The sequence below is a fragment of the Delphinapterus leucas genome, chromosome 11 (genome assembly GCF_059928025.1).
Source record: "Delphinapterus leucas isolate spDelLeu-1000000601 "Yukka" chromosome 11, BTC_Dleu_Yukka2, whole genome shotgun sequence".
In the NCBI taxonomy this organism is placed as follows: Eukaryota; Metazoa; Chordata; class Mammalia; order Artiodactyla; family Monodontidae; genus Delphinapterus; species Delphinapterus leucas.
Genome location: NC_143139.1, coordinates 96,664,778 through 96,688,539, shown reverse-complemented (window position 1 = coordinate 96,688,539; position 23,762 = coordinate 96,664,778). Strand labels below are relative to the sequence as shown.

At 57.8% G+C, this 23,762-nt stretch overlaps 1 protein-coding gene across 1 annotated transcript in view; it reads left to right on the top strand.

Moving 5' to 3' along the window:
* Window positions 1-23,762, top strand: part of SCUBE1 (signal peptide, CUB domain and EGF like domain containing 1) — a 195,611-nt gene that overhangs the window by 124,694 nt on the left and 47,155 nt on the right. Inside the window, exons 13-15 of the mRNA XM_089921601.1 lie at window positions 10,242-10,367; window positions 14,931-15,047; window positions 17,708-17,797. Coding sequence (XP_089777727.1) covers window positions 10,242-10,367; window positions 14,931-15,047; window positions 17,708-17,797 — 333 coding nt within the window. The remainder of the gene's footprint in view (window positions 1-10,241; window positions 10,368-14,930; window positions 15,048-17,707; window positions 17,798-23,762) is intronic.

The window sequence follows — 23,762 nt, the reverse complement described above, 5'->3', positions numbered from 1 at the left end:
AGGCAGGCTCCCTCCCATCTCACAGACGAGGCTTTCCAGGGGCTCCCAGGGCCAGGACTGGTCAAGGCACCAGAGGTGAGGGGCTGAAGGGAGGCTGGGGTCCGTCCCTGCTCTCCGAGAAGGCCAGCCCTGCCCCTCTGCTCTCATCTGGCACTCCAGGAGCCAGCCACAGTCTCAGCTGGCCATCCGTCCATCTGTCCACCTGTCCATGTACACAGAATCTGCCCACTCAGTGAGCAGCTGCGGCAGAGGACTTGGTCTTAGCTGAAGATGCCCCTGTGATGTGTGTGCATCCTGGCTGGCTCTGCTGGCGGCCTCAGCACACGGCCTGCACGCAGGTGGTGCTCAGCAAAGGTGTAGAATGAGTGAGGGAGGGAAAGGGTGAGCCTAAAGGCTGGTGACAGCCCTGAACCAGCAGTGCCTCGTGAGCCACCTCCTGATGTGATGGAAGGAACACTGAACTTGGACTTCCCTGGCTGTCCAGTGGCTAAGACTCTGTGCTCCCAATGCAGGGGCCCGGGTTCGATGCCCGGTTAGGGAACTAGATCCCACATGCTGCACCTAAGAGTTTGCCTGCCGCAACTAAATATCCCACGTCCCGCAACTAAGACCCAGTGCAGCCAAACAAATTAAAATTAAAAAATTTAAAAAAAAGGAAAACTGAACTTGAGGGTCAAGGCATGGGGAGTCAAGGGAGCCATTGGGAGTCAGGAGGTTCCACGTGGACGCTGTGCTAACTGCTGCATGGCTCAGGGCAAGTCCTGTCCGGTGGGCTTCAGCCTCCTCAGTGGGAAAGGAGAGGCTTCATCTGGGTGCTCCAGAAAACCAGTCCATTCTGGCTGTTTGCTTGTATGTAAACTCAAAGCAGGATGGCTTGGTTTCAGAGACGGGCCTCTGTCTGTAAGTGAGCAGGCGCTTCGGGGCCAGCCACGCTGTGGGTGTCGGTTGCACACCTACAACGGCCTCGACTGTGGTCCAGCCACTGGGAGAGCAGAGCAGGATGAAAGGCACAGACAAGAAGCAGGCTGGTCCTGCAGAAGGAAGGGCCTGGTGTCCGGGAGACCCTACCTAAATATTTGTGGAAGGAAAGCACGTAGGCAGGTGAGCAGATAAACATGGAGGGCGTCGGGGGTCAAATCACACAAGGGCTGGACTGCCGAGGCTGCACCAGCTGGGCAGCAGGTGCTGCAGGGGAGGCAGGGTGCACACTGACAAGGGCCAGTCCCCCCGGGGCCCTGGCAGGGGGCATCCAGCCTGAAGGCAGGGGTGGAGGTGGTGGGACGGCCCAAGGGTCTGTGTGCGGGGAGTGGGCAGTGGGGAGCAGCGAGGAAAGGATCGGGCTGATGAAAACAACGAGGCGCTGGAGGAAGAGCAGAGCAGAGTCCCCTCGAGGGCCAGCAAGGCAGCCAAGTGAGCACAGGGCTGGTGGGGTGTGAAGTGAGCACCTGGCCAGGGGTCGGGTCCCTGCGCCACCACACAAGGTGGGGGAGCCCTCTCCGAGCCTCAGCATCGTCCGTCACCTGTCTGGTGAGCCTGCTGATGGTACCTGGCACTCAGGATCGTGGAGATAGTCCATTAGGGAAGTCTGCAAAGAGCCTGGCATGGGGCCTGGCATTGAGGTGCTCTGGGCAAGTGGAAGCCCACAGACTTACTCCTGTTTCCCAGGTGGGGCCACCCCTAGGGATGCAGCCTGGGGTGGGCTAGGCTCGTGGTCAGCTGGGGGTCTAGTCTGGGGCAGCCGGCTGCTGGCGCCCCGGCCGGGCCTGGAATTGCCCGGGAGGATGTAATTTCAGGGGCACAGGGTGGGAGACAGAGCCCTGCATTCTGCTAAGCCCAGGCCCCGTAATGAGAGGCTCTCCCAGCACCATCCAGGCACAGATGCCGTTGGAGTGTAATTAGGGGATCGAGGTGGAGCCGGACCGGCGGGCGGGCGGGTAGGCGGCACAGGCTTGGGGCCAGCACTGCACTGCAGGCAGCAGCCGGGCCTGGGCCTGCAGACAGACACGTCCTGTTGCCCAGGTACTGGCCGCTGTTCTGATGCAGAGTCCAAAGCCCGGAGTGGCTGAGCCCAGGCCCCTCGCCAGCGTAGCCAGGTTTAGCGAACATCTCTCAGGCCTGAAATGGGCACTGTGCGGTGGCCGGGGGGTGGGGGGAGGGCAAAGGGGTGACTCAGGCTTGGGCCCTGCCTCTCAAGGACCGCCCCCCCCAGTCTGGTGGGGGGAACCCAGCAAACCCAGAAGTTACGGTTCGTGTGGTGGGTGTTATGAGAGAGGGGAGTCCAGAGGGCTGTGGAAGCCCAGGCCCCTAATCCATCCGAGGGACTTGAGGGGAGGGTGGAAACAAGGAGGGCTTCCTAGGAGAGGTGACACCCAAGCAGAATCTCAAATTGCTGGCCGACAGCCAAGTGTCCCTGTTCCCTAGAGCCATGGCAGGCAGAGCATGGGGAGGACCTAGAGTGCCATACTGAGAACTTTCAGCCTAACCCTGGGCCCTGGCTGGGGTGGGAGCATTGACGGGTTTTTAGCAATGGGAAGATACAGTCAGGTTTATGCTCTATAAAGTTCCTTCTGTAGCTGGAGAAGGGCAGGTCTTCAAGTCAGACAGAACAGGGTTCAAGTTGCAGCTCTACCACATCCTACCCAAGTGACCAAGGGCAAATTGCTCAGTCTCTCTGAATGGTTCTGTAAAATGATGACAGAACTACTTACCTTGCAGAGCGATATGGTAAGGGCCCGTATTCTCACGTCTGCCTCTGTGCCGCGTGAAAAATCAGGCATCCTGGAGAAGTTGGCATTTGCTATGGGCTTGGAGAGACAGAATGTGGAAAAGTGGACGTAGCCAGGGAGGGCAGGGGCTGGTTTGGGGAAAGGTAAGGAAGAGAAGGGGACAGCTCGGGTTTCCCTGCCCCTCCCCTGGCCGTGAATGCTCCATTGCCTCCTAGAAGGCCACGGGGAACGCAGGTTTTGAAGTGAAACACGGTATGCCTGTCTCGTCCGTGTCCCTTGGGCAAGTTACCAAGCCTTTCTTGGGTCCTACTCTCCTCACTCGCACAGTGGGGATAATAGCACCTACTTTGAGAAATGGTCCTGAGACTTAAAGGTGGTTGTTCATGTAAAGTGCTTAAGGCACAGAAGGCACTCACTAGTGGTAGCTACGGTGGGTCGTCATCCGTCTGCAGCGAGTTTCAGTTTCCTGTTTTGCAGCCCAGAGCTGCCCCCATTCTGTCTTGCTTCAGGGCTGCCCCTAGATCCAGCCCCCTCACCTCAGTTATTAACCTCTCGGTGCTTCAGTGTTCCCATCCGTTAAGTGGGCCAGTACGGGACAGAAGCGCCCTGCTGAGAATTCGTGAGATAACATATGTAAAGCGTGTGGCTCAGCCTGGCACACAGGCGGCTCTGGGCGGACGGGCACAACTGTTGTCCTCGTCACCTCTCCCACGGTCCCATCCTTGCTGCCGCCCCTGTGCCTTTCCCCTCACGGCAGGACCTTGCTAGCGTTCCCTTCAGCGCCCCCATTCGAAGCATGTGGGAGCCCGTATTTGTTTCTCCCTGCCTGGCTCGGCCAGCTTGCCGAGTCTGGGCTGGGGAAGGCAGCAGCCTCTTCCTGTCACCCCCCACCCCCAAGGCTCCAGCCTCTTTCCTGGGCTCCGTAATTTTCTACTGATGAGGTGGAAGGGGAGGAAAATCCCTTCCTCCCGAGTTGGGGGAGGGCGTAACAAGGTGATTGTTCTCTTCTCCCCGCTCTGCCGTTCCCAGCTTGCCTTCCCTTCCTGCGTGTTTAAGGGACAGGGATGCGGAAAATGATGTTATTGATGAAGTCGCCATAGCAACGACCCCTGAGAGGCACACATTCCAGCTTTGTTATTCTGGGCCGGGGGGGCTACGAGAAAGGCTGGCCCCTAAGTACAAACAGATTGGCCCCCAGCCCCACTGCCCTGCTTTAGATGCATCCGTGAACTTTGCTCTACAGAAGACGTGATGTACGCACTGGTTTGGGGCAGGCAGAGTCCGCCATCGTTTACCTCTGTCCTTTGGGAAAATAGGCCCTGGTGGGAAAGGGCTGCGGGGGCCTGTCACCGGGCCTAGAGAGTGCAAGAACCTGGGGAGGGGCCCGTCAGAAGGAAGCTCGGGGCGCTTGGGAGAGGAAGGTGCAGCCCGGAGTTCTTGTGCATGGTGTGGCCCTGGCACGTCTTTCCCCAACCCTGATCCAGCCTCTCATGGGCTTGTTTGTAAAATGGGCACGGCCATACCCACTTCTCAGGCTTACGGCGAGGGTTACATTAAATGAAAGTACAGTCAGAGCCTGAGTCCCTACATCATGTCTTCTGGAAAACTGAGAGAAAGGGGCTCTGACGTGTGTCCCAGATCCAGCCTTTGTCCCTGTCCCCACACACGCTGCCACCCCTCCAGGCTGCTTCGTCCCTTTCAGGGTGATAACAGTAGCCTCCCACCTGCTTCTGGCCCACACTCTTGCCCCAGCAGGTTGCCTCCATGCAGCATCCAGAGATCTTTCTAACACAAAGTGCATCGCTGCCCAGTTTACAAACTTTCAGTGGCTCCCCCTGCCCAGGATAAAGTCCCTCAGGTCCTTACCTGCACCCTTAGCCAGCCTCACTGGCCCAGAGGAGGGGCCTGCACCTTGAGTGAGTACCTGGGAGGCAGGTCCGACAACTATTCACTTTTCACAGGTGAAAACTAAGGCTCAGAGAGGTGCAGGGATTGCCCAAGGTCATGCAGCAAGCGTCAGAGTCTGAACGTGGACCTGGCGACGTGTCAGCAAAGCCTCTGTGTCCTCATTGCTCCCCGCCCCACCCTGGGCACCAAGGAGACACTCGGTCCGAGTTTGCAGAACGTAATTGGATTTGGATGGATTGGATCAAATTAGATTCGACCTGGCGGGCAGCCTGGCCTGACTGGCACCAGGCCCCTGAAGACCAGGATTTCTGGGAACAACTCTGAAATTATATCTCACTTCCCCTCGAGGAGGGGAGATGAACAGTGCTTTCTGCTGGATTCGGCACTGCATGGTGTCACGATGGGGAGTGAGGCCGAGGGAGTGGCTGCGCCTGGCCCCGGGGCAGCTCTCTTGTGGTCCAGCTCCCAAGAGTAGACACGGTACAAAGCAGGGGGCCACAGGAGGACAGAGGGAGACAGGGCCCTTCGGTCCCGCAGGCTCGCAGAAGCCTGCTCTGTGCCCAGTTCTGGGCTCCGCCCTTGTTCTGGAGAAGCCTGTGGAGACAGTGTGCCAGCCAGAGCTGGCGGGAATGGGCCGGGCTGCCTCAGAGGAGCTGGGATGGGGCTGCAGCAGGGTGGGGGACCTGCAGCCCCTTCCAGTGTGGAGCCCAGGACCATTCTCCTGGAGCAGAAGTGCTTGGCAACACGCACCTTGCATGCCCCCCCCCCGGGGTTCACCTTTCACATCCAAACTTCCACTTGGCCCCGTGGCCCTCAGCAGTAGCCCTCCCAGTACTACCCCTGTTAGCTCGCAGTGCTCAGGACCGCCTTTCTGGGCAGACAAGAAGGGAGAGCCGTCCGCTCTACCCCTGAGGCTCTGAGGCACAGAGGAAGCCACGCCAGGCTCCACGTGTTCCCTGCCCTGCGCCTCCACAGTGCCTCTGCCACCGTGGCTTCATCTGTAAGGTGAGGGGCTGAAGTGGGCCACCCTGGGGTCTCTAAGCCTGTAACCCAGAGCCTCCCAGAGGGGCTGGGGCAGAGCTCCCCAGGATACTGTGTTAAGTGAGGGGGAGGGGGCCATCCACGAGTGCCTGCAGGACTCCTCAGAGCCTTTAACGTGCGTTGTGAATTCCCTCCGTCAGGCGACCGGGGATGCTGTGTTTCACAGAACACACAGCAGCGAATGCCACAGTAGTGCTTTCCAAATTCTCTATGCCTCTCGCCTTGTCCCCTAAATAATAGGCAATGGGTTTAATCTGCTCTGAGGTAAGAAAGGCTTCATTTCTCTCTCCTCTCCCTCCCTCCCTCTTTCTCTCTTCTTCCTCCCTTCTCTCTCTTTCTCGCCCCCATTCTTCTTTGCTTTCTTTCAGTTACTGTTTGCTGACCCCTAACTCGGGGCAGGCCCCGTGCTGGGTACTTGGGATACAGAAAAAAATAAAGGTCAGGTCTCCCCTCAAATTACCCACGGTTGGCAGGAGAGCGCAACTTAGCAGCTACACGCATTTTACACAAGGCAGAGTGAAGCAGCAGCAGTGTAGAAAAGCTCTAGGAACAGCCCTACTTCCTTAGGAACCCGCTCTGTGCCACACACATTGCACGGTCTTCTCATTTGAGCCTCACGGCAACCCTCAGAGGTACACGTTCTGACAACCCATTTGTCAGCTAAGAAAAGGGAAGAAGGTATCTGACCAGAGGCTCAGGTACGAGCAGGCGAGCCCTGGCCCCGGCCCCTCCTGCACGAGGCTCAGCCTTCCTCGGAGCATTTTGATGGGGTGAGCACGTGGCCAGGCTGGCCTGCCGGCCTGGGGGCTGAACTCTCCCTCTGGCGCCTTTGCATCCGCTCCCCAGTAAGACCTCCTGAGCATCTGTCGTGTGCAGCCAGGGTTCTGGGCGCGGGACACAGCAGGGACAAGACACGGCCTCTCGGAGCTTGCTGGCTGGTGGGCAGGGCGGCCGCAGGTAGACAGGCACGGGAGAAGCGCAGAGCCGGCTCTCAGCGTTGCGCCAGCTGGAAGGAAGAGACAAAGCCAGGACCCGCGGTCTGCAGGACAGAGCTTGAGCCGCGCCCAGAGAGTGAAGGAAGGCATCAGTTAGCCGCCAAGGGGAGCCACTCAGCTCGGTGCTGCCCTGAGGCGTGGGCCTCGTAGGCCAGCCTTTTAGCGCTCCCCTTGCTAAGGACGCCGCCAGAGTGACCTTGCTCATAAGAGCCCGTCACCTTTCACGGAGCAGCTGCAGAGGGCGTGGGCCAGGCCTGCCCGAGGCCGCTCTGCTATACGTCCAGCCCAGTGGGAAGGCCGGTGGTGGCTGCAGAGGGAGAGCGGGGACTCAGAGGACAAGCAGGTGAGAGGTCGGGACCCCAGCTGCCATAAAGCACGGCCGCTCGAGGAACGCCACGCTGTTTGGAAAGGCTAGAGAGGTGACACCAGCAGGAGAGACGAGGCTTCGTGATGGTTCTGCAGGTGAGCTGAGGCTCCGCCCTCGTGCTCAGCGGCAGCCGGGTGAAGGTCAGAGAGGAGCAAGGGGTTCTGTGCTTCGTTGAGGGGCTGCCCGGAGAGCTTCACAGTCTGAATTTGCCTTGAATTTTCATAGGCTCTTCATTCTGAGGGCAACAGATAGTAACAGGTACCATTTGTTAGCCCAGCTCTGTGCCGGCTTCCTCATTCTGTTCACCCCCAGCAAATGCATGCTGCCTGCCCGTCATCTGAGTCCCACAAGGGTCGCTCAGTGACCCCCAGACCAGGAGAGCCACGGCTGGGAGCCCAGCGGCCTGGGTTCCAGGCCTGCCGTATGATCTGGGACAGTCACCCCTGCCTCGAGGCCCCGTTTTCCCCATTTGGAAGATGGATGGCAAGGAGCCGTCCAGCCCTGACCATCTGTGGTCCTGCCAGCCATGAAGCCGAGCTTCTCGTGGCCCACGGAAGCCAGTGCCGCCCCAGAGTGGAGGGGAAGGTCACGCAGTTCCCGCGTCCACGGCTGGGCAAGGGGCTGAGTCACCTGCACAGAGGAAGCCGTACCCCCGGCCCCTAGCTAGGCCGTTGTGGCCTTCTTTGGGGTGGTTGCTAGGGTCATTTTTAAATGTGATGGCAATGCTCTCACGACCACTGTGTCAGGAGCGTCCAGAAGCGCTCGGGCCGAGCAGAAACGGTCCAGCCGGACGTGAGCCTGGCTGGTGGTGGCAGCCGCTCCCAGCTGGGAGACCCAGACCCGAGGCTGTTCCATTTCCCCTCCCTTTGCTGCGGGGACCCGGAGCATCCCCTCCTGGGCAAGACCTGCCCTGGACGGTGAGGTCACTGGGGAGGCCCAGAGCTCAGCCTGAGTCACCTGGAGAGCAGAGGGGAGCCACACAGCTACCCCACAGCGAGGAGAGCATGGGTGTCCAAAAGGCCCTTGACGGGCCTGAGGGCCAAGGAAGGCTTCCCGGGGGAGGGAGGGCCGTAGTGGCACGGGCCTTACAGCGCACACACCTTTCGGAGCCGCAGCAGTAGCTGACTGGCCCCTAGAGCGCCCAGTCTGCGGCAGGCCCAGCCGACAGAGACTCCCCGCCCGTACAGGCAAGGGTGACAAATGCCTGGAGAACCAGGGGCCAGGGCTCCAGACAGTATGGTCGAGAATCATACCCAGCCCCCCCTTCTCCTCTGCAAGGACCCCTCCTCTCAGCCAACTCTCCTTGTTTTAGAAAATACCGTTTTTAACCAAAGATGTACTAACGTTGATGTGTAATAAAGTTTAAATTTCCGTTTTTAAATAAACTAATAGAGATAAATTTCCCCATTTAATCTCTAGTAAATATTTATAGCCGTAACACAGAAACACAAGCTCTTTGGGCTCCAGCTGGACAATTTGACTTGCGTAAGTGAGAAAATCAAGGTGAAGGAATAATGAGAATAATAAAATCAGGTGAAACCGGAGGTCGGTGCGCTGAGCAAAATGCGTGCTTCATTCATTTTGACTTGTTTTTGTTTTCTTCAACTTCAGAATTTTTTCAGTCTTTATGGTAGCTGCCAGGGTGTTTGTGTTTTCAAACATCTGTCAGTTCTCAGTTGCCCCCGCCCATGCTTCAAGTGGCCGAGGTCGAGATTAGTTAGTTAGTCCTGCCCTCGAACAGGAGGCCCGTGCGTCACCTGGGGAAGGAGGTCTCGGGGCGGTGTGGGCGGACAGCAGCCCTTCCTTTCATCTGCACTTAGCCTCTTGATGGACTTGTGACCTCTAACCTCTCACTTGACCCCTGACCTCATAAATTCTGGAAACTCCTCACAAATCACCAAGAAGATAAACATCAACCGGGGTCAACTGAAGGGGGTTCCAAGCCGCTCCAGGCAGACAGGGAGGGGGGATCAAGTCTTCTGGGGTGGAGGGGATTTCCCCAAAACTGTGGGTGACTCAGGAGAGGGGCCAAACGGCCCACCCCAGGGAACCCTTCTTCTCCCTGATCACACCAGGGCACTCAGAGTGCGTTTTGGCAAGATGCTTGGCAGGCGCTGACTGGGTGGTGTGTAGAGGCCAGGCCTCCGGAGGTGGATGGTCCATAGTTCCTACCCTCAAAGCCCGTGGGCAGCCCAGCTCTGCACTCAGCGAGGCCTCTGGGAGGGGAGAAGACAGGGAACCTGGCTGGCCTTGGGAGGGACAGGGCTTCCGAGTCGGCCAGAGGACGAGCTGCAAGGGCCTGCCGGGCAGGGCCAACGTGGACAAGGCTCCAGATAAAAAAAGCCCACTGCAGCTAGAGCATGGGGGTGCCAGAGCAGGCAGTGGCGTGGCCCAGCCCTGAGCCGCTGCCACAGTCTCCCATTTCTGAAGTTTCCCAGCCAGCAGGGTAGTCCATTGCTAACTGCCCTTTTAAGTTGAAGCCTCGGAGGAAAAGGTGCCTGAGGTTTGCAAACATATTTGCTTTAAAGAGGAACATCTGCCAGCCAGCAGGAATCTCAGGCTGCGATTAGGAGCACAGTGTCGTGTGTGGCCTGGACCCGGAATAAGCACGGAGGGCGGAGGGACGCCTGCTCGGGGCTCCGGGCCTGCAGGGCTCTGCACTGAGGCTGGGGCTTCCGTGGGTCCTGGGCAGCACTGCAGCTGGAGGCCAGCTGGGGTGTGTCAGCACCCTGACCTGTCAGCACTCCTCTGTGTGCCCAGCCTGAAATGCAAGTCTCCACCTGCCCCACGGGGGCTTGTGGCATCCCCGTACAAACTGAAAAGTGCTGCGCACCGCCATCGTTTTAAATGCCACCCACATCTGCTTTCGTGGGGAAACCATCTAAACCCCTGACCTGGGAAGCATCCTGCAGCCCATGCCCTGTAATCTGACCCAGGTCAGGAGCGTTTCCTCCGTGGGTCCTGCAAGCTCATTTACGGCCTCCGAGCAAGGCCTTGCTCTAGACCTGGGCACCGTGTCCTCAGTTTCCCCCTAGGGGATCGCCATCTGGATGACTAGGTGCACCCCCCGTGTGCATGTCATGCACGTGCCAACGGCAGCCCAAGAACACTACGTTTGCTTGTGACATTTCATCGGTTATCTTCTAAGCCTGAAATTTTCTCTCTCCCTGGTCCCCAACCCCTCTCTTGTCTGTCTCTTCCCAGAGGGTATGAACTGCATGAACAAAGACCATGGCTGTGCCCACATCTGCCGGGAGACGCCCAAAGGTGGGGTGGCTTGTGACTGCAGGCCCGGCTTTGACCTTGCCCACAACCAGAAGGACTGCACACGTAGGTAGATGGAGGCAAAGGGGTCAGACATTCCCACGCGTCTCCTGCCGTTGCTTTGTGGGGGGTCTGTCCAGTCTGCTGGACGTTGCCTGAGAAGGGCACTCAGTCCTCTGGGGGGGAGAGAAGGGCAGGGCCCCCCCCGAAGGGGCCTGGGAGGCATGAGGGACAGGGGCCATAAGCCCCAGGCTTGGGGTTTCCCTGGCATAGTACCACTGACACAGCCCCAGACCTGGGCTGGATCTTACGCAGGGCCCTGTGTGACAGCCCTGCCAGCGCTCATCGTGACCTCCTCCTTCCCCCCGCCCCCAACCCGAGAGACCCATTGGCCCTGTGCTCGAGCTCTCCAGCAGGAACGGAGGGACTGTGGGTTCGCAGTGGGCCAGGGCAGCCCTTGGTAACAGAATGGTATAAAGAAGGCAAGGAGGGGACTTCCCTGGTGGCGCAGTGGTTGAGAATCCGCCTGCCAATGCAGGGGACACGGGTTCGAGCCCTGGTCAGGGAAGATCCCACATGCCACAGAGCAATTAAGCCCACGCGCCACAACTACTGAGCCTGTGCTCTAGAGCCCGTGCTGTGCAACGGGAGAGGCCACCGCAATGAGAAGCCCACGCACTGCAACAAAGAGTAGACCACGCTCACCGCAACTAGAAAAAGCCCACGCTCAGCAACGAAAACTCAATGCAGCCAAAAAATAAATAAATAAATTTATTTAAAAAAAAAAAAAAAAAGAAGGCAAGGAGCTCAGTTCTGGGGGGCTCCCAGCGCGGGCTGCACTGAGCTTATTTCCAGGATCAAAGACCAGAGCTCATAGCCTAGCCCTGAAAGGCCCACTATAGACGATGATACCCTGGGAAATCTGGATTGAATGAGGCCTCTGGTCAAAGGTGCCATTTCAGGACCAGCTTGGAGGTCAGCCTGCAGGACGCAGGTGTAATCCAGCCTCTTAATTGTGGTCACTCGGCACTCCCCAGTAGGAATGGGAGCCAGCAAACGAAGTGAGATGGTGGCTGAACACACTCAGTCCTCAAAAGCTTCAAACGCGGTGCATCCTCCCAACAGTGCATGGGAAGTGGCAGGATGTGGCCTCTGCTCGCCGGGCAGCCAGGATGCCCAGGTTGATGTGATGTTTGCTGTGTGTCTGAAAAGAGTGGAGGGTGGCTGGTGTGACTGCTGCCCGTCTCTGGCCAGAGACAAGCACTTCATACCAGGCCCACCTTCTGCTGCAGAAAAATGGTATGAAGGAGTCTGAGTCCAACTCCCAGGCTGGCCACTGAACCAGGACACAGACGCTGACCAGCTCTCCTAAAGAAAATGGGCTTTCTTTCCATTCTTCATTCTGTGGAGAAGACAGCTGGCCTTTGCCAGCCCGTCGTCCTTAGTCATCGTGACTCTTCCGGTTCTCCTCCACTCTCCTCAGTCATCGAGATCTCGGGGACCCACATGCCTCAGACATAGTCCCTGTCACCAAGGGAGCTCGTGCTCCAGCCCCCACGCCTGATTCATCCGTTCCCCAAGGTGAAGACACTTCCTTCTGCCCAGGTTGGTCCCAGATGTGGACCAGCCTTCCTCTTCTAGTCATTCCTGCGGGATCGCAGTGATCAATAGGTACGCTGTCACCAAGGGGAGGACCAATCAGGGACGCTGTTGACGGGGAAATGCCCGGTTCTAACCCAGGCCCTCCTGTCCTCTACACCAGATGGATCCCTTTAGGTGCAGAGAAACCTCCTGCCACCTGGCAACCTTCTGAACAGAGAAGGAATAACTCCAGCTTCCCAGTCCTCCCCGTGGGGTAATCTGAGCTTCCTCAGGACACAGGCCAGGGACCAGCATGTGTGGCGTGGGCAGGCTTGTTGACAGGCTCGGCCAGGAGGAAAGCGCATTCCTTCAGTCCGCAAGCCTGGCTGACGCCCACCCTGGCCAAGCCCTAAGCTAGGTGCCCGAGAGAGAGCCGTGGGCCCCAGGAAGTGGCTGGGACTGACTCACAGGCTACCTAACCCTATGATTCCGTGTGGGGCGAGTGCTACAAGTGCTACAAGGGGACGGTTTGCTCAGAGAGCATCTCCTGAGGGACCAGCCTGGTCTGAGAGGTCAGGGATAAGGAGAGCTCTGTGCACGGCCAAGACTCCCCCGCCCCACCGGGACAGAGAAGAGCTACGCCCGCGCCCCGAACTTTTGGTAAAGCAGATAGAGTCCCACCCTCTCTGCTCAGTGGCTGGGTGTTGCCAAGGTGTGTGGAGAGTCCAGTACCCACCCTGGAGCCCAGGAGTGGGTGACTGCCCTGCAGCCCTCCTGCCGAGGGACGGCACCCCTGGCTGTCCACCCCATCAGCTTTGGTTTTCTTCTGTGTGGTTAATGTGGATTAGCGTAAAGTTAGCTCTGAGACTTCCCTCTAGCCCTTGAGCTCACTTGAGGCCCAGGAAATTCTAGATCTGGAGTTGGGTCGGGGGCTGAGGCCTGGCCTAGGCAGCCGCTGTGAACAAGCGGGACCACAGGGGACTCTGCCCAAATTTTCCTCCCTCCAGAGCCCAGGACTCACTCCAGGGCCAGAGGAGGTTTTCTCCATCCTTCTCTGGGTCTTTCCGGAGCTCAGGGCTCCAGTATTTACTTCCGTGTACGTGCTGTAGGCTCTCTACGTGCTCACAGCTCGGCCCGTGTGGTCTGGGAGATGCACGCGGGCCTGCAGAGAGGGAGCGAGAAAGTGGCCCTCGCTCCGGTTGCCTCAGACAGGCCCGTGTCCTCCGTAGAGCCACTTGCAGGGTGCCGTCAATCTCCTGGAGCCCAGAGCCTGGAAAGAACTGTCCCCTCACTGGTCCACCCCTGCCCACCCTGAATGGGGCATTTCTCAGTCCGGAAAGGCACATGATGTTCAGCCCAAGGTGGGGCTCTCCCCTCACCTGAGATCCGTGCTCAGCGGCAGCCCCCCGGGACCTTGGCTTCCCTGAGGCTCCTCCTGTGCAGAGAGATGAGAGACCCTGACTCCAGGCTGCCGGGCACCCAGAAATGCTGGGAGAAGAGACACTCCCGCACAGAGGGGCCAGAGGGCTTGGTGGCAAAACCCCAGCTGTTTCCTGAAGCAGTTCTGCATGTCCTTGAAATGTCGCCCCGGAAGCTGGGTCCCTCCTTCGGATGGTCATGAGCTCCCTGTGGAAGAGGCAGCCCGCCAGCCGCTGGTCGCTGAGGACAGTATCTGGGACAGTGAGTAGGACCCATTCTCCTCGCGCCCTCCTCACCTGGCAGGGAGACTGCGTGTGGCCAGGTCGGCAGGGCCAGCGTCGCTCAGGCTGGAAACCCCAGAGCCTCTGTGCTGTTCTCTGGGTGGAAGGAGGAGTACCCGGGAAACACAGCTGCAGAACTCAGCTCTGAAACACCTGGAATCCTTCACTGGGGAGTTGCCACCATGTGACCTCCCTCTGGCCCCAGCGCTGCTCACGGGTCACCTGATAAAACATCATTCAGGCTCTGCCAGTTCGGAGTTTTCTGCCCCTCTGACTGTGGTTGGTCTGAGACTCACTTCTGCATACCTGATCATCATTAGGGTTTTCAGGTAAATTCAGAGTGTAGATAGAATTCTGGACAAATGGGTAAGGTCTCCAGGAAGACACCCTGTCCTCAAGGCCCCGGCGTACCATTTGCACACAGATGACGGGCACCCTGTCATCTTACAGCGGAGTAAAGCAGGGGCAGCAAGAAGCCCTGCCATGGAGACCTTGGATCTCCTTTTGCGATATCCCTCACCCTGGGAAGAGAGAACAATGTGTATTCTTTTCAATCAGCTTGAATTTCTCCTTTTCCCTGCTTGTTCAGCCCCCTTTTCAGCGACCCGGGTTGCTGATGCTGTGAAACATTCTAAGATCCTGGGCTGAAGGGCAGCAGCTCCTCCAGGCCATAGGCCCTGCGCACTACGTAACACGTTTAAATAAAAGGTCATTTTCAAACCTGCATCTGAGATGACATTAATTTGCATATGTTCTGTCTGTTTGGACATTCCCTTGGGAGGATTAGGGCTTAGAGTGGATAGAGATTGAGGTGGCTGCTGGGACTTGGAGGGAATAGGCATCCATGCGGACATCCTTCCACGTGCCCCAAGACGTAAGCAAAAGAAAGAAAGGTCTACGAGAGCTAAGGAAATGAGCACCGCCCCTCACATGGGCCTGCCCCCTCCCACCGCCTTGAAGAGTATGCCTGGTATTCACAGACATTTGCCCCATCGGGACAGGCTATTGTAAAGTGTCTTTTGCAACCTAGGAAGGATAAAATTGTCTAGCTTATCCCTTTCTTCAACTAACACCATCTGAGTGCATCAGCTGTGTGCCAGCTCTGTTCGAAGCCCAGACGACCCAAAGTCCATTCTCTGTCCCACCCCAGTTCGCCTCTAGGGAGTGAGCGATTCCACCCAAGACCCCAGAGGGGCTGATGTCCAGGGAAGTGTGTGCCTCTGCGCTGACTGTCTCACGTCCCCACTTTCCTCCCCCATCCCTTAAAGAAACAACCAGCGGCGATAAACTAATCGTTTTTGTTGTCATTCTGTTTACATACACGTATGTACACTTTGGGCCTAACTAGTAACCTGTAACTATGGAAACGGAGGCTGCCAGCACAGCTGTGAGGACACGGACACAGGCCCCATGTGCGGCTGCCACCAGAAGTATGCCCTGCACTCAGACGGTCGGACATGCATCGGTGAGTAAGCGCTTTTGCCAAGCACCAGCACTGTGCACCACCCTGCCCCCCGGGGTGCCCGTGTGGCCCGAAAGTGGCCACACCCCACTGCATCCTGCTTTCCAAGAAGGAAGCTTAGGGGGAAAAATAAAGGGAGCGCCCCACGACACTGATGGGGCTGGCGGGCGACCCTGAGGGGAGCTTTCTGTGAACACTTCCCAGGGTCGCCCATCCACCCAGACCAAGCACCTCTGCTTTGTGTCACTGCGGGTTTTCTGAGGGGCCTCATCCTCCGCGTGCAGGTGGTTCCAGGCAGGTGATCTGTGGGGAGGAGGGTGGTGTGTGCGCCTTTGGAGGGCAGCTTCTGTTCCTGAAGCACAGGGGTTTCCTCCCCTAACGTGGAGACACACCGGAGACTCGGCCAGCCTGCATCACCACCTCCTTGGTGGTATGAGCTGCCCACAGCGTCTGGAAAACCAAGAGGTTTCCTCAGAAAACTGCTTTCAGTCTTGGTTGTCTAGAACACCAGGGGAGAGGGCTGGTGTGAATCCCGGGTCAGGTCTGGGTGTCTTTAACTGCTCTCCACTCCCGAGCTACGGGGCCTCTCGCCGGACCTCCTCTCCCACCTAGAGCCCCTTCTTCTCGGGTGCCCCCTCCTGACACCCCTCGGGTGTCACCTCACCTGTTGCAAGAGTGTCAGTTTCAGTCTCTGTCACCTCCGTCCTCCTGGTCCTTAGTTCCAAGGGGAAGCTTGAGTATTTGTGATTATCTCAAGTTATAATCACTAGTAAGTTCTTTCCCCACTCAAAACTAACAGCCTATTTTTTAACTGAGAAAAAGAGGAATTTCAAAGTTGGTGCCCAGAGTTCACCCTCCTCTTTCTCTTCAACACTGGCAAAGTTCAGCACCCCCCGCAAGTCAGCTATCATATTCATTTTTTGTAAAAATGCCCTGTTTTTTTACTATCAACTCAGAAGATATTTCTTGAGGGACTTTCAAGTAACAGAAAAGGGTTGGCAAGCAAGCAAAGCCATGAAGCCTGGAGTCTGCTGTCACCTTCTGTCCCCCATGGCTCTGCTCCCTTGTGCCCCGGGGGAGTCGGGCGGAGGGGCCGGGCCGGGCAGCAGCGGTCGCGTCCCAGTCCCGGGCTGTCGTCCCAGGTGCTGCCTGCGTGGTTCTCCCTTCCTCTGTGTGGTCTCTCCTCTCAGACAGCCATTTTGGGTTTCATTTTATCTCATTCCTCCTGCTTTTCTGGTGATGGTCCCTGATTGCCTGTCTTGTCTGACAACTGACGTTCGTTAATGATTTTCAGAGCCAAAAGCCAAACCAAACCAAAGAACCAAAAAAAAAAAAAAAAAAAAAAATCAAAGCAGAACCCGTTCTCAGACCAGTGTCTCTATTGCAGCCTGATCCCATCTAGAACTCCCTCTCCCACCTCTCTGCCTGTCTCCACTGACCCCGGGGGCTCTCCCGGCCCGCCGGCCCCCTTCCTGTCTCGTCTGCTGGGGTCTCCCACAGCGTTTGCGTCTGCAGTGGAGCTGCCTCCTCCAGCCCCTGGACCAGCGCAAACAGCGGCCGGCCAGACACACGCCCAGCCTCGTCTAACACTTCTTGTCTTTGTGCACCTGGCTCATCCTCTCTTACTTTTTTATCCTTTAGTGTCTGCTGCACGTGAAGGTCCCTGCTTGGATCTGCTGTCTAACATAGCTTCCCTCACCCTGCCCCTTCCCCTCCCCTCTCCTTAGAAATCCTTTCCCAGACCCAGCTCCTGGGCCCTGGGCCGTTACTCCCTGCTGGCCCAGAGAACCTTTCATCTGCCTTTGCTCACTGCTCCCCGGGCTCCCCCGGGAGCGAATGTCCCCACACATCTCCCACTGAGCAAAGAAACGCGAGCCAGCTAACCTCACGTGCTCCTCTACGGGGGACATGCCGGCAGCTCCCGGCCGCCCGGCCGGCTGTCTCTCTGTGCATGCTCCTAAAACGGCCGCCCCTCTTTGCAGCCTCTCGTCGAGCACTTGAGTGTCTTGCTCCAGTCCTCCATAGACAAGCAGGCAACCAGCACTGCCCAAATCGACCCCCTGGTTTCTCTGTGTCTATTCGGTTGGATCCACTGTTGAGTGTATGCGTGTTTGTCCCTCCGTATGTTTTGTTCTTAGTTCTGCATGAGTGTTGGACACATTTTCACGCCCTTGAGACAGGGCGTCTGCTGTCCAGGCGCATCCATCACCGGGCCTCGCGGGTCCTGTCCCCCCCTTGTCCTGGGCCTTGTCCTGTGCCTGCCTCTTCAGCCCTGAGCCGGGGTGTCTGTAGCTGCCTGGGTCTTCGCGAGCTCCGCGGGGATGCTGTCCACCTCTCCGGCCCTCAGCACGCGGGTCCTGTCTCTTCTGACCTCAGCCTCCTCCTGTGTTTGTTTGCAGATGGGCCCTGTGTCCCCCCCCCCGTGTCCTCTTGTGGTCATATCCCTCTTCTGCCCCCCTCCCCCGCTCTGCCGCCTCTTCGCTCTGCCCTGAACACGCCATCTGGAGGTTCCTGGGATTAGCCCCTTGGCGAGGACGCCGCGCTGGCCCGGCGTGCTATGTTGGCTTTGTGTGCGCCACGCCAAGAGGCTGACTGTCTTGGGCCGCGGGAAGTGGGCTCTCATTAACCACCGGCTCCGTGTTTGTCCCTTACTTGTGTTTTAGAAAAGGATGAGGCTGCAATTGAGCGCTCTCAGTGCAATGCCACGTCAGTAGCTGATGTGGACAAGCGGGGGAAACGGCGGCTACTCATGGGTAACACTTTTCTTGCACTTCCTTTGTTGTACTTGCACCTTTGTTCGTGTGTGTGTGTGTGTGTGTGTGTGTGTGTGGTATGTGCTGGCGTGTGGGGTGTCTGTATGCGTACTTGTATGTCAGGCTGTGAGAGCTGTGCTGGCGTGTGGGGTGAGCGTGTGTGGGGGCTGTTTATCTGTGTGGTGTGCCCACGTGTGTGTGATCGTGCGTGCCGTGGGTGAGTGTGAGGGGCTCTGCTCCAGATGTGAACTCACTTTTTCCTTTTTAAGGTTTTTACCCTTCATCGAATACATGTATTTCTCTGTGTGTTTGTAGCAAAGAACCCAGAGGCAGTGTCTAGTGGCTTCTGCGTGTAAGGACATGTGCTCTGTAAACCCCCTCTACTCGCAGTAATGCCCACATGTGCAGTTAGGGTTGCAGGGTCAGCAAAGCAACGCTGAGACGCAGAAGCAAAGTGGGTGTTAGTGTAGAACAGGGGTTCAGGCAGCACGTCCTTATCTGTCTCCTCGCCAGAGAGGAGCCATGTGCAGGGGGAAAAGAACTACATCTAGATGCGGGGCAGCAGGGCCTCAGGGGTGTCCAGTCCACCCTGCTTGCTTTATGGTTGGGAAATCTGCTACCCAGAGAGGGGAGGACCGGGCAGGGTCACCTGGCAGCCCCTTCTGGCCCCAAGGCTCCCCAGTCCGTGAATGACCCCAGCCCAAGCCCACTTTTCCCCAGCCCGCCCCACTTGGGCCCCCGCCCCCCTCGGGGGTCCATGTGATGTCAGCTGCGCTCTTGAGCCCTGCCCTGGGCTGGATGCAGACTCTAGGGAAGCTTGCCCAGAAACACCTGGGGCCTCTCTGGGCGGCTGGAGGCCTGCTGGTGTAGCTGATCCCGGGCAGGGTGAGGAAAACGGAGAAAAGAACTGCTCTGCAACCGAGCTCGGCCTGCAGAACAGAAGAGCCATCTGTCTCCACATTCATTCGTTCCTCTGGCCCTCAGTCAGTGCCAGTTCTGGGGTCGCTGGCCCCTGGGTGGCACTAGCTGTCAGGCCTCTGGAGCACAGCTGTCGGGTCACCTGGGATTGTCACGACCTTCTTTGTGGCACTCCTGTTAGGTCACACCAGCCTTGGGAGCTGTGAGGTCAGGTGGTGCATTTCTCACATCTCGGAGGAGGAAACTGAGACTCACTGGGGTGCCCTGGCTTGCCCAAGGTCACACGTAAGTTACCCTGCACAGCTAAGCTTAACCCAGAGGTCATGGCCACGTGGGCCATCTTAAGTGTCAGCGTCACAGGACCGTGGAGGTCAGAGCCTAAAGGTCCCAGAGAGGTCACTCAGTTTTGTGGTCCTCGTAGGGACCTCAAAGGAGCCCAGGCATCTAGGGAGGAGTCTGAGTGGGGCTGAGGGAGGGATGTGGCCTTGAGTGCCGGGGAGTAGGCTTGAGGTCTCCCCCGGTGAGGAAGCCGTGGGCTGGCCGACAGCTCTGTGAACCCCTGGTCCGTGCTGGGCAGGACAGATATAGCCCTGTTCTCAGACGAGAGCGCTACAGGCCAGAGAGGCCAGGGGACTCACTCTGGTTACACAGGGACAAGCTCAGGCTAGAAGCGCGCTCTCTGCAAGTTCTCTGTACGAGGCTGTCTCGTTGACTTGGGCCGTCTGGCTTGGCCTGGAAACCACGAAGGGGTGGGCTTAGAGGGTCCAGCAATCAGGTGTGTCCACTGCCCTGCACAAAAGGCTGAGTCAGTACTAAGGACTTTCCGAAGAGGTGGCTGGCAGCGGGTGATGGGAACCTACGAGCTTCTGGTGCTCTGAGGCCCAAGAGGGCCCAGGCTCCTAGGCCTCACTTACAGGAGAGGTGGGCACTGCTGCCTGAGGCCAGAGCTCCAGAGCGGGGCAGGACCAGGAACTGGGCCCCCAGGTGCCAGGCACCGTTCCCAGCAAGAGGATGGTGGCAGACGAGGGCTGAGCTGAGTTGGCATCAAGCAGGTGGGTGGGTACTTGCTCTTTCTAATTAGAGTTGGCAGAGAGAGTGGCTCAGAGCCAGACCCTGGTGCAGGGTCTGGGAGGTGAGGAGGGAGCACTGAGGACACAGGTCCCCTCACCCCGAGCTTGGGAGGCAGAGATGGGGGAGCAGATCGGGGGACTCGGTGCCAGACACAGGAAGGGCCAGGGAGATGGGTGTTGATTGGCTACCCCTGCATTCCCACCTCTCTGTCCCCACCCCCACCACCTTAGAACCTGTCCTGCCCCACAGACAGAAGAGACCTCTCCCTCCTCTGGTCTCCTGACAACACTTACAACAGGGGGACAAGGGCCGACGGCCAAGACCACACGCCTGGCACTAGGTCACTGTCCTCAGGAGCTTCCAGGAGAGACATTCCCTAGAGCATAGGTGAGCTCCTCCCTCAAGAGCTCATAACTCTTAGCACCCGTCCCCTCGGAGAGCAGCCCACGCAGTACACACTTAGGATCCTACTGGACTTCAAGCCCAACTAGTAGACCCCACGAGGCCTGGCTGCTCCCAGGCTCGGTTAATAGAGGCAAGGAATGGAGATGAGGGAGGTGACCATGCCCATTCTGCCCTGCTGGTCAGAGCACACCGGGGACATCATGTTCAGAGCCCGGCCGCCGTGTGCAGAGAGCAGCCTAGCCGGAGTTGGGTCAGCATCGCCAGCCTGTGGAAGGGAGCATAGGCAGTTCATCCAGTGGATCCTGGGGCTGGTGGGCCGCTTGAGCCCTGTTTTAGGTCCTGGGGGCATGGGGGTAGAAGAGACAGAGGGGAAGGAGCTTGTTTTGTGGCCCAGGAACAGACGAGGACGCCGAGACACTGAGGAGCCCACAGCAGGGTCAGACACTGGGTTCCCCTGACTGCTTCACTGGCCAGCATGGAGGTCAGAGACAAGGGACTGTTGTGAGAGAAGCCTGGGGGCTCGAGTGCCCCACAATGGTCTGCTGTGAGCAGAACCCGTTGTAGTCATGGTACACGGCTCCATCGGAGCAGGGCACGTGTGCTGCAGTCACCTGGTGGCTGAGATGGCCTGGCAGGTGTTTTCCGGCCCTGAGGTGCCGATTATCTCCTGTGTGGCTGGAGCTGGTTTTTAGGGTGGGTCAGACAGGACTGAGAGAAAGGACTCCCTTCCCCCTCCGCAAGCGAGTGGGTGCAGGACAGCTCTTGCCAGCCCGGAGAGGCTCCGTGAGCACCCACCCATCCTCGCCACTCTCGGTGGTGACCACACCTCAGCAACAGACTTGTCCTGCAGGCCCAGGGTGAAAGCCCCTTCCGTGTCTCAGAGAGGGTAAGTGACCTACCTCCTCACTGCAGGCTGCTCACCCCAGTATCTCTTCCCCAAATGGAGATGGAGAATTTAGGTTTTATGTGCTTTCCATTTGACCCAGAACTATTTCAGAAATATTTTGCGCCCAGACTGCAGAGGTTACAAGTCCCTTAGATGTCTGCAAGTCGTTTAATTAGCAGTCTCACCTCTTAACACAGCCAGGAACCAGGATGTAAGCAAAAATCAGAGCTTCATACAAAATGTATGGGACACTTTACTCACATTTGAGCCTCTCAGTTCCTCTCCGGGAACCTGCCTGCTTTTGTTTCCCCAAGGGCTAGCATTTTAGCTACGGGGTTCCAGGTTTTGAAACACTAACCCAAGCGCTGACTGAACTCCGGCAGCGTCCCTCCCTCATTACGGCACTGGCTGCTGGCCTGGGGCTCTCAGAGGCTCCCCTGAAGGGACAGGGCTCTGCAGCACCGTGGCCTGGGGCCATTCATGGCCAGGTGGCTCTGCCCCACTCTTGGGGTCTCAGTTGCACCCAGTAATTGCTGTTTCCAGCTACCCCCAGTCACTGAGCACAGGCCAAGAACAGGTACAGTTATGTTTAAAGAGGCCTCAAATATGTAACTGATTTTAGATTCCCATGAAAATCAATTTAAATGTTTGGATTTGAGGGTTGGAGGGATAAATTTCAATTACCTGGCCAACTGACTTGTGTGAAGCATCTGAGTCCCCAGCTAAGTTTACCACAGGCCGCCTGGGACCCTGCTTACAGCAAGATTGATGAGACACCGCAAGTCAGACTTGTCAGCTCCAGGTCTTAAATCGGCTCTTCTCCCACAAGTATGCTTGGGATAGATGCTGTGTTCGTTTCCTATTGCTGCTGTTAACAAGTTACCACAAGCTTAGTGCCTTCAAATAACACAAAGGTATTATCTCCTGTAGGTCAGAAATTTGACTTGGGGCTCACTGGGCTAAAGCCAAGGTGTCAGCACAGGCTGCGTTCTTTCTGGAAGCTCTAGGAACGAATCCATTGCTTTGCCTTTTCTACTTCTACAGGCCACCCACATTCCTTCACTGGTGGCCGCTTCGTCCACCTTCAAAGCCCGCAGCCCTGCATCTCTGACCCTGCTTCCATCACCACACCTCTTTCTCTGACCTCCCACTTCCACCTCTCAGGATCCTTATGACCACATTGGGGCCCCCAGATAATCCAGGGTAATCCCCCATCTCGAGCGCCTCAATTTAATCACATCTGCAAAGTCTTTTTTACCACGTAGGGTCACAGGGGATTAAGACATGGACATTTCAGGGGGCTGTTATTCTGCTGACCACAGATGGTTCAAACTTGGGCTGGGAAGAACCTTCCAGGTCACCTGGCTGCTGCGAGCTCCACTGAGACAGAGCCCACATCTGCTCTCCTCACTGGCTTGATTCCCCAGGACCACCAGTCTCCCAGCACAGGGCTGGAAGGGTGGGGGCGCTGGATGGGGCCCGAAACCCCGCCCCCGCCCCTTCGGTGGGCTTCCGGCGGCCCCTGCAGTCTCCCCAGCGCCCACTGCTCCCCCAGGCCCCCACTGCTCCCCCAGGCGGTCAGTACACTTTGGGTCACTCCCTCTGCTTTCCAGTCAGCACCCCCAGTGTCTCCCCACAGCCCTGAGAGGCAGCTGTCCCCACTTTACAGACGAAGAAGTGAGGCCCTGGAAAGGGAAGAGACACGGCCCAGGCCACGCCATCAGTGAGCAGTAGTCTGGGCCAAGGTTCAAGGCCTGTGGACCCACTCCCAAGTGCAGGGCCCTAAGTCAGGAGAAGAGCAGGCCTGAGGCTCAGGATATAGCTCAGATGTGTAGACCCAGCATCCATTCCAGGTGGAATCGTCCCTCCTTAAAGCAGATTCACAGCCAGCCCATTTGAAGGGTCCCCCTAAGCCCAGGAGAGCAGAGTTACCTGTGCTCGAGGCCCAGTGACCACAGCAATAGTTAACCTTTAGTTCCAGCTCCCTCTGGGTCTTGCATTGTCCCCAGTCCCACCTCCCAGCCACCTAGAGGGTTGGTGCTAAAGTAATTCCCATTTTACTGGTGAAGAAACTGAGGCACAGAAAGGTAGCTAGGAACTCCTCTCCCTGCACTCCGACAGCTGACACCTCCCCATCTCCCTGCCCCTCTGCACCTCTGGGCAGGGAGCCCAGGTTCCCCTTCCATTGAATGGGTACAACGCCATCATACGTTCCCTGGCTGGCCTCAGAAGACGGGGGTGTAAGTGGAAGGATGGGACAGGAAGGATGGCTGGGGCCTGGCACACACATAAGACAGCACTCGGTAAGGGAGCTGTTGAGAGAGTTCCAGGATGGGGGCCAGAGGGGCTGGAGACCTGGAAGGCAAGGGGAGACAGGCGGAGTGTGGCAATGACGGTGACAATGGCTGACATTTGTGGGGCACAGACTAAACCCCGTGCTGGCCCCAGCCTCATATAACCACACAGCCACCCTGAGAGGTCACTTCTCTTGACACTCACACTCCTTCTCCCCAGCTCCCGGCTACTCTGTCCACTCAGGGGTCACCCGCCCACCACTTCTTTTCTGCAGCCACCATCTCTAGGGTCCCTGGGTGTCTCCTAATTTCACCAACCTGTGTCCCAGGCCACCTCGTCCAACCCCTAATTCCAGACCCACACATTCAGTCACCGCCTGGAAGCCACCCT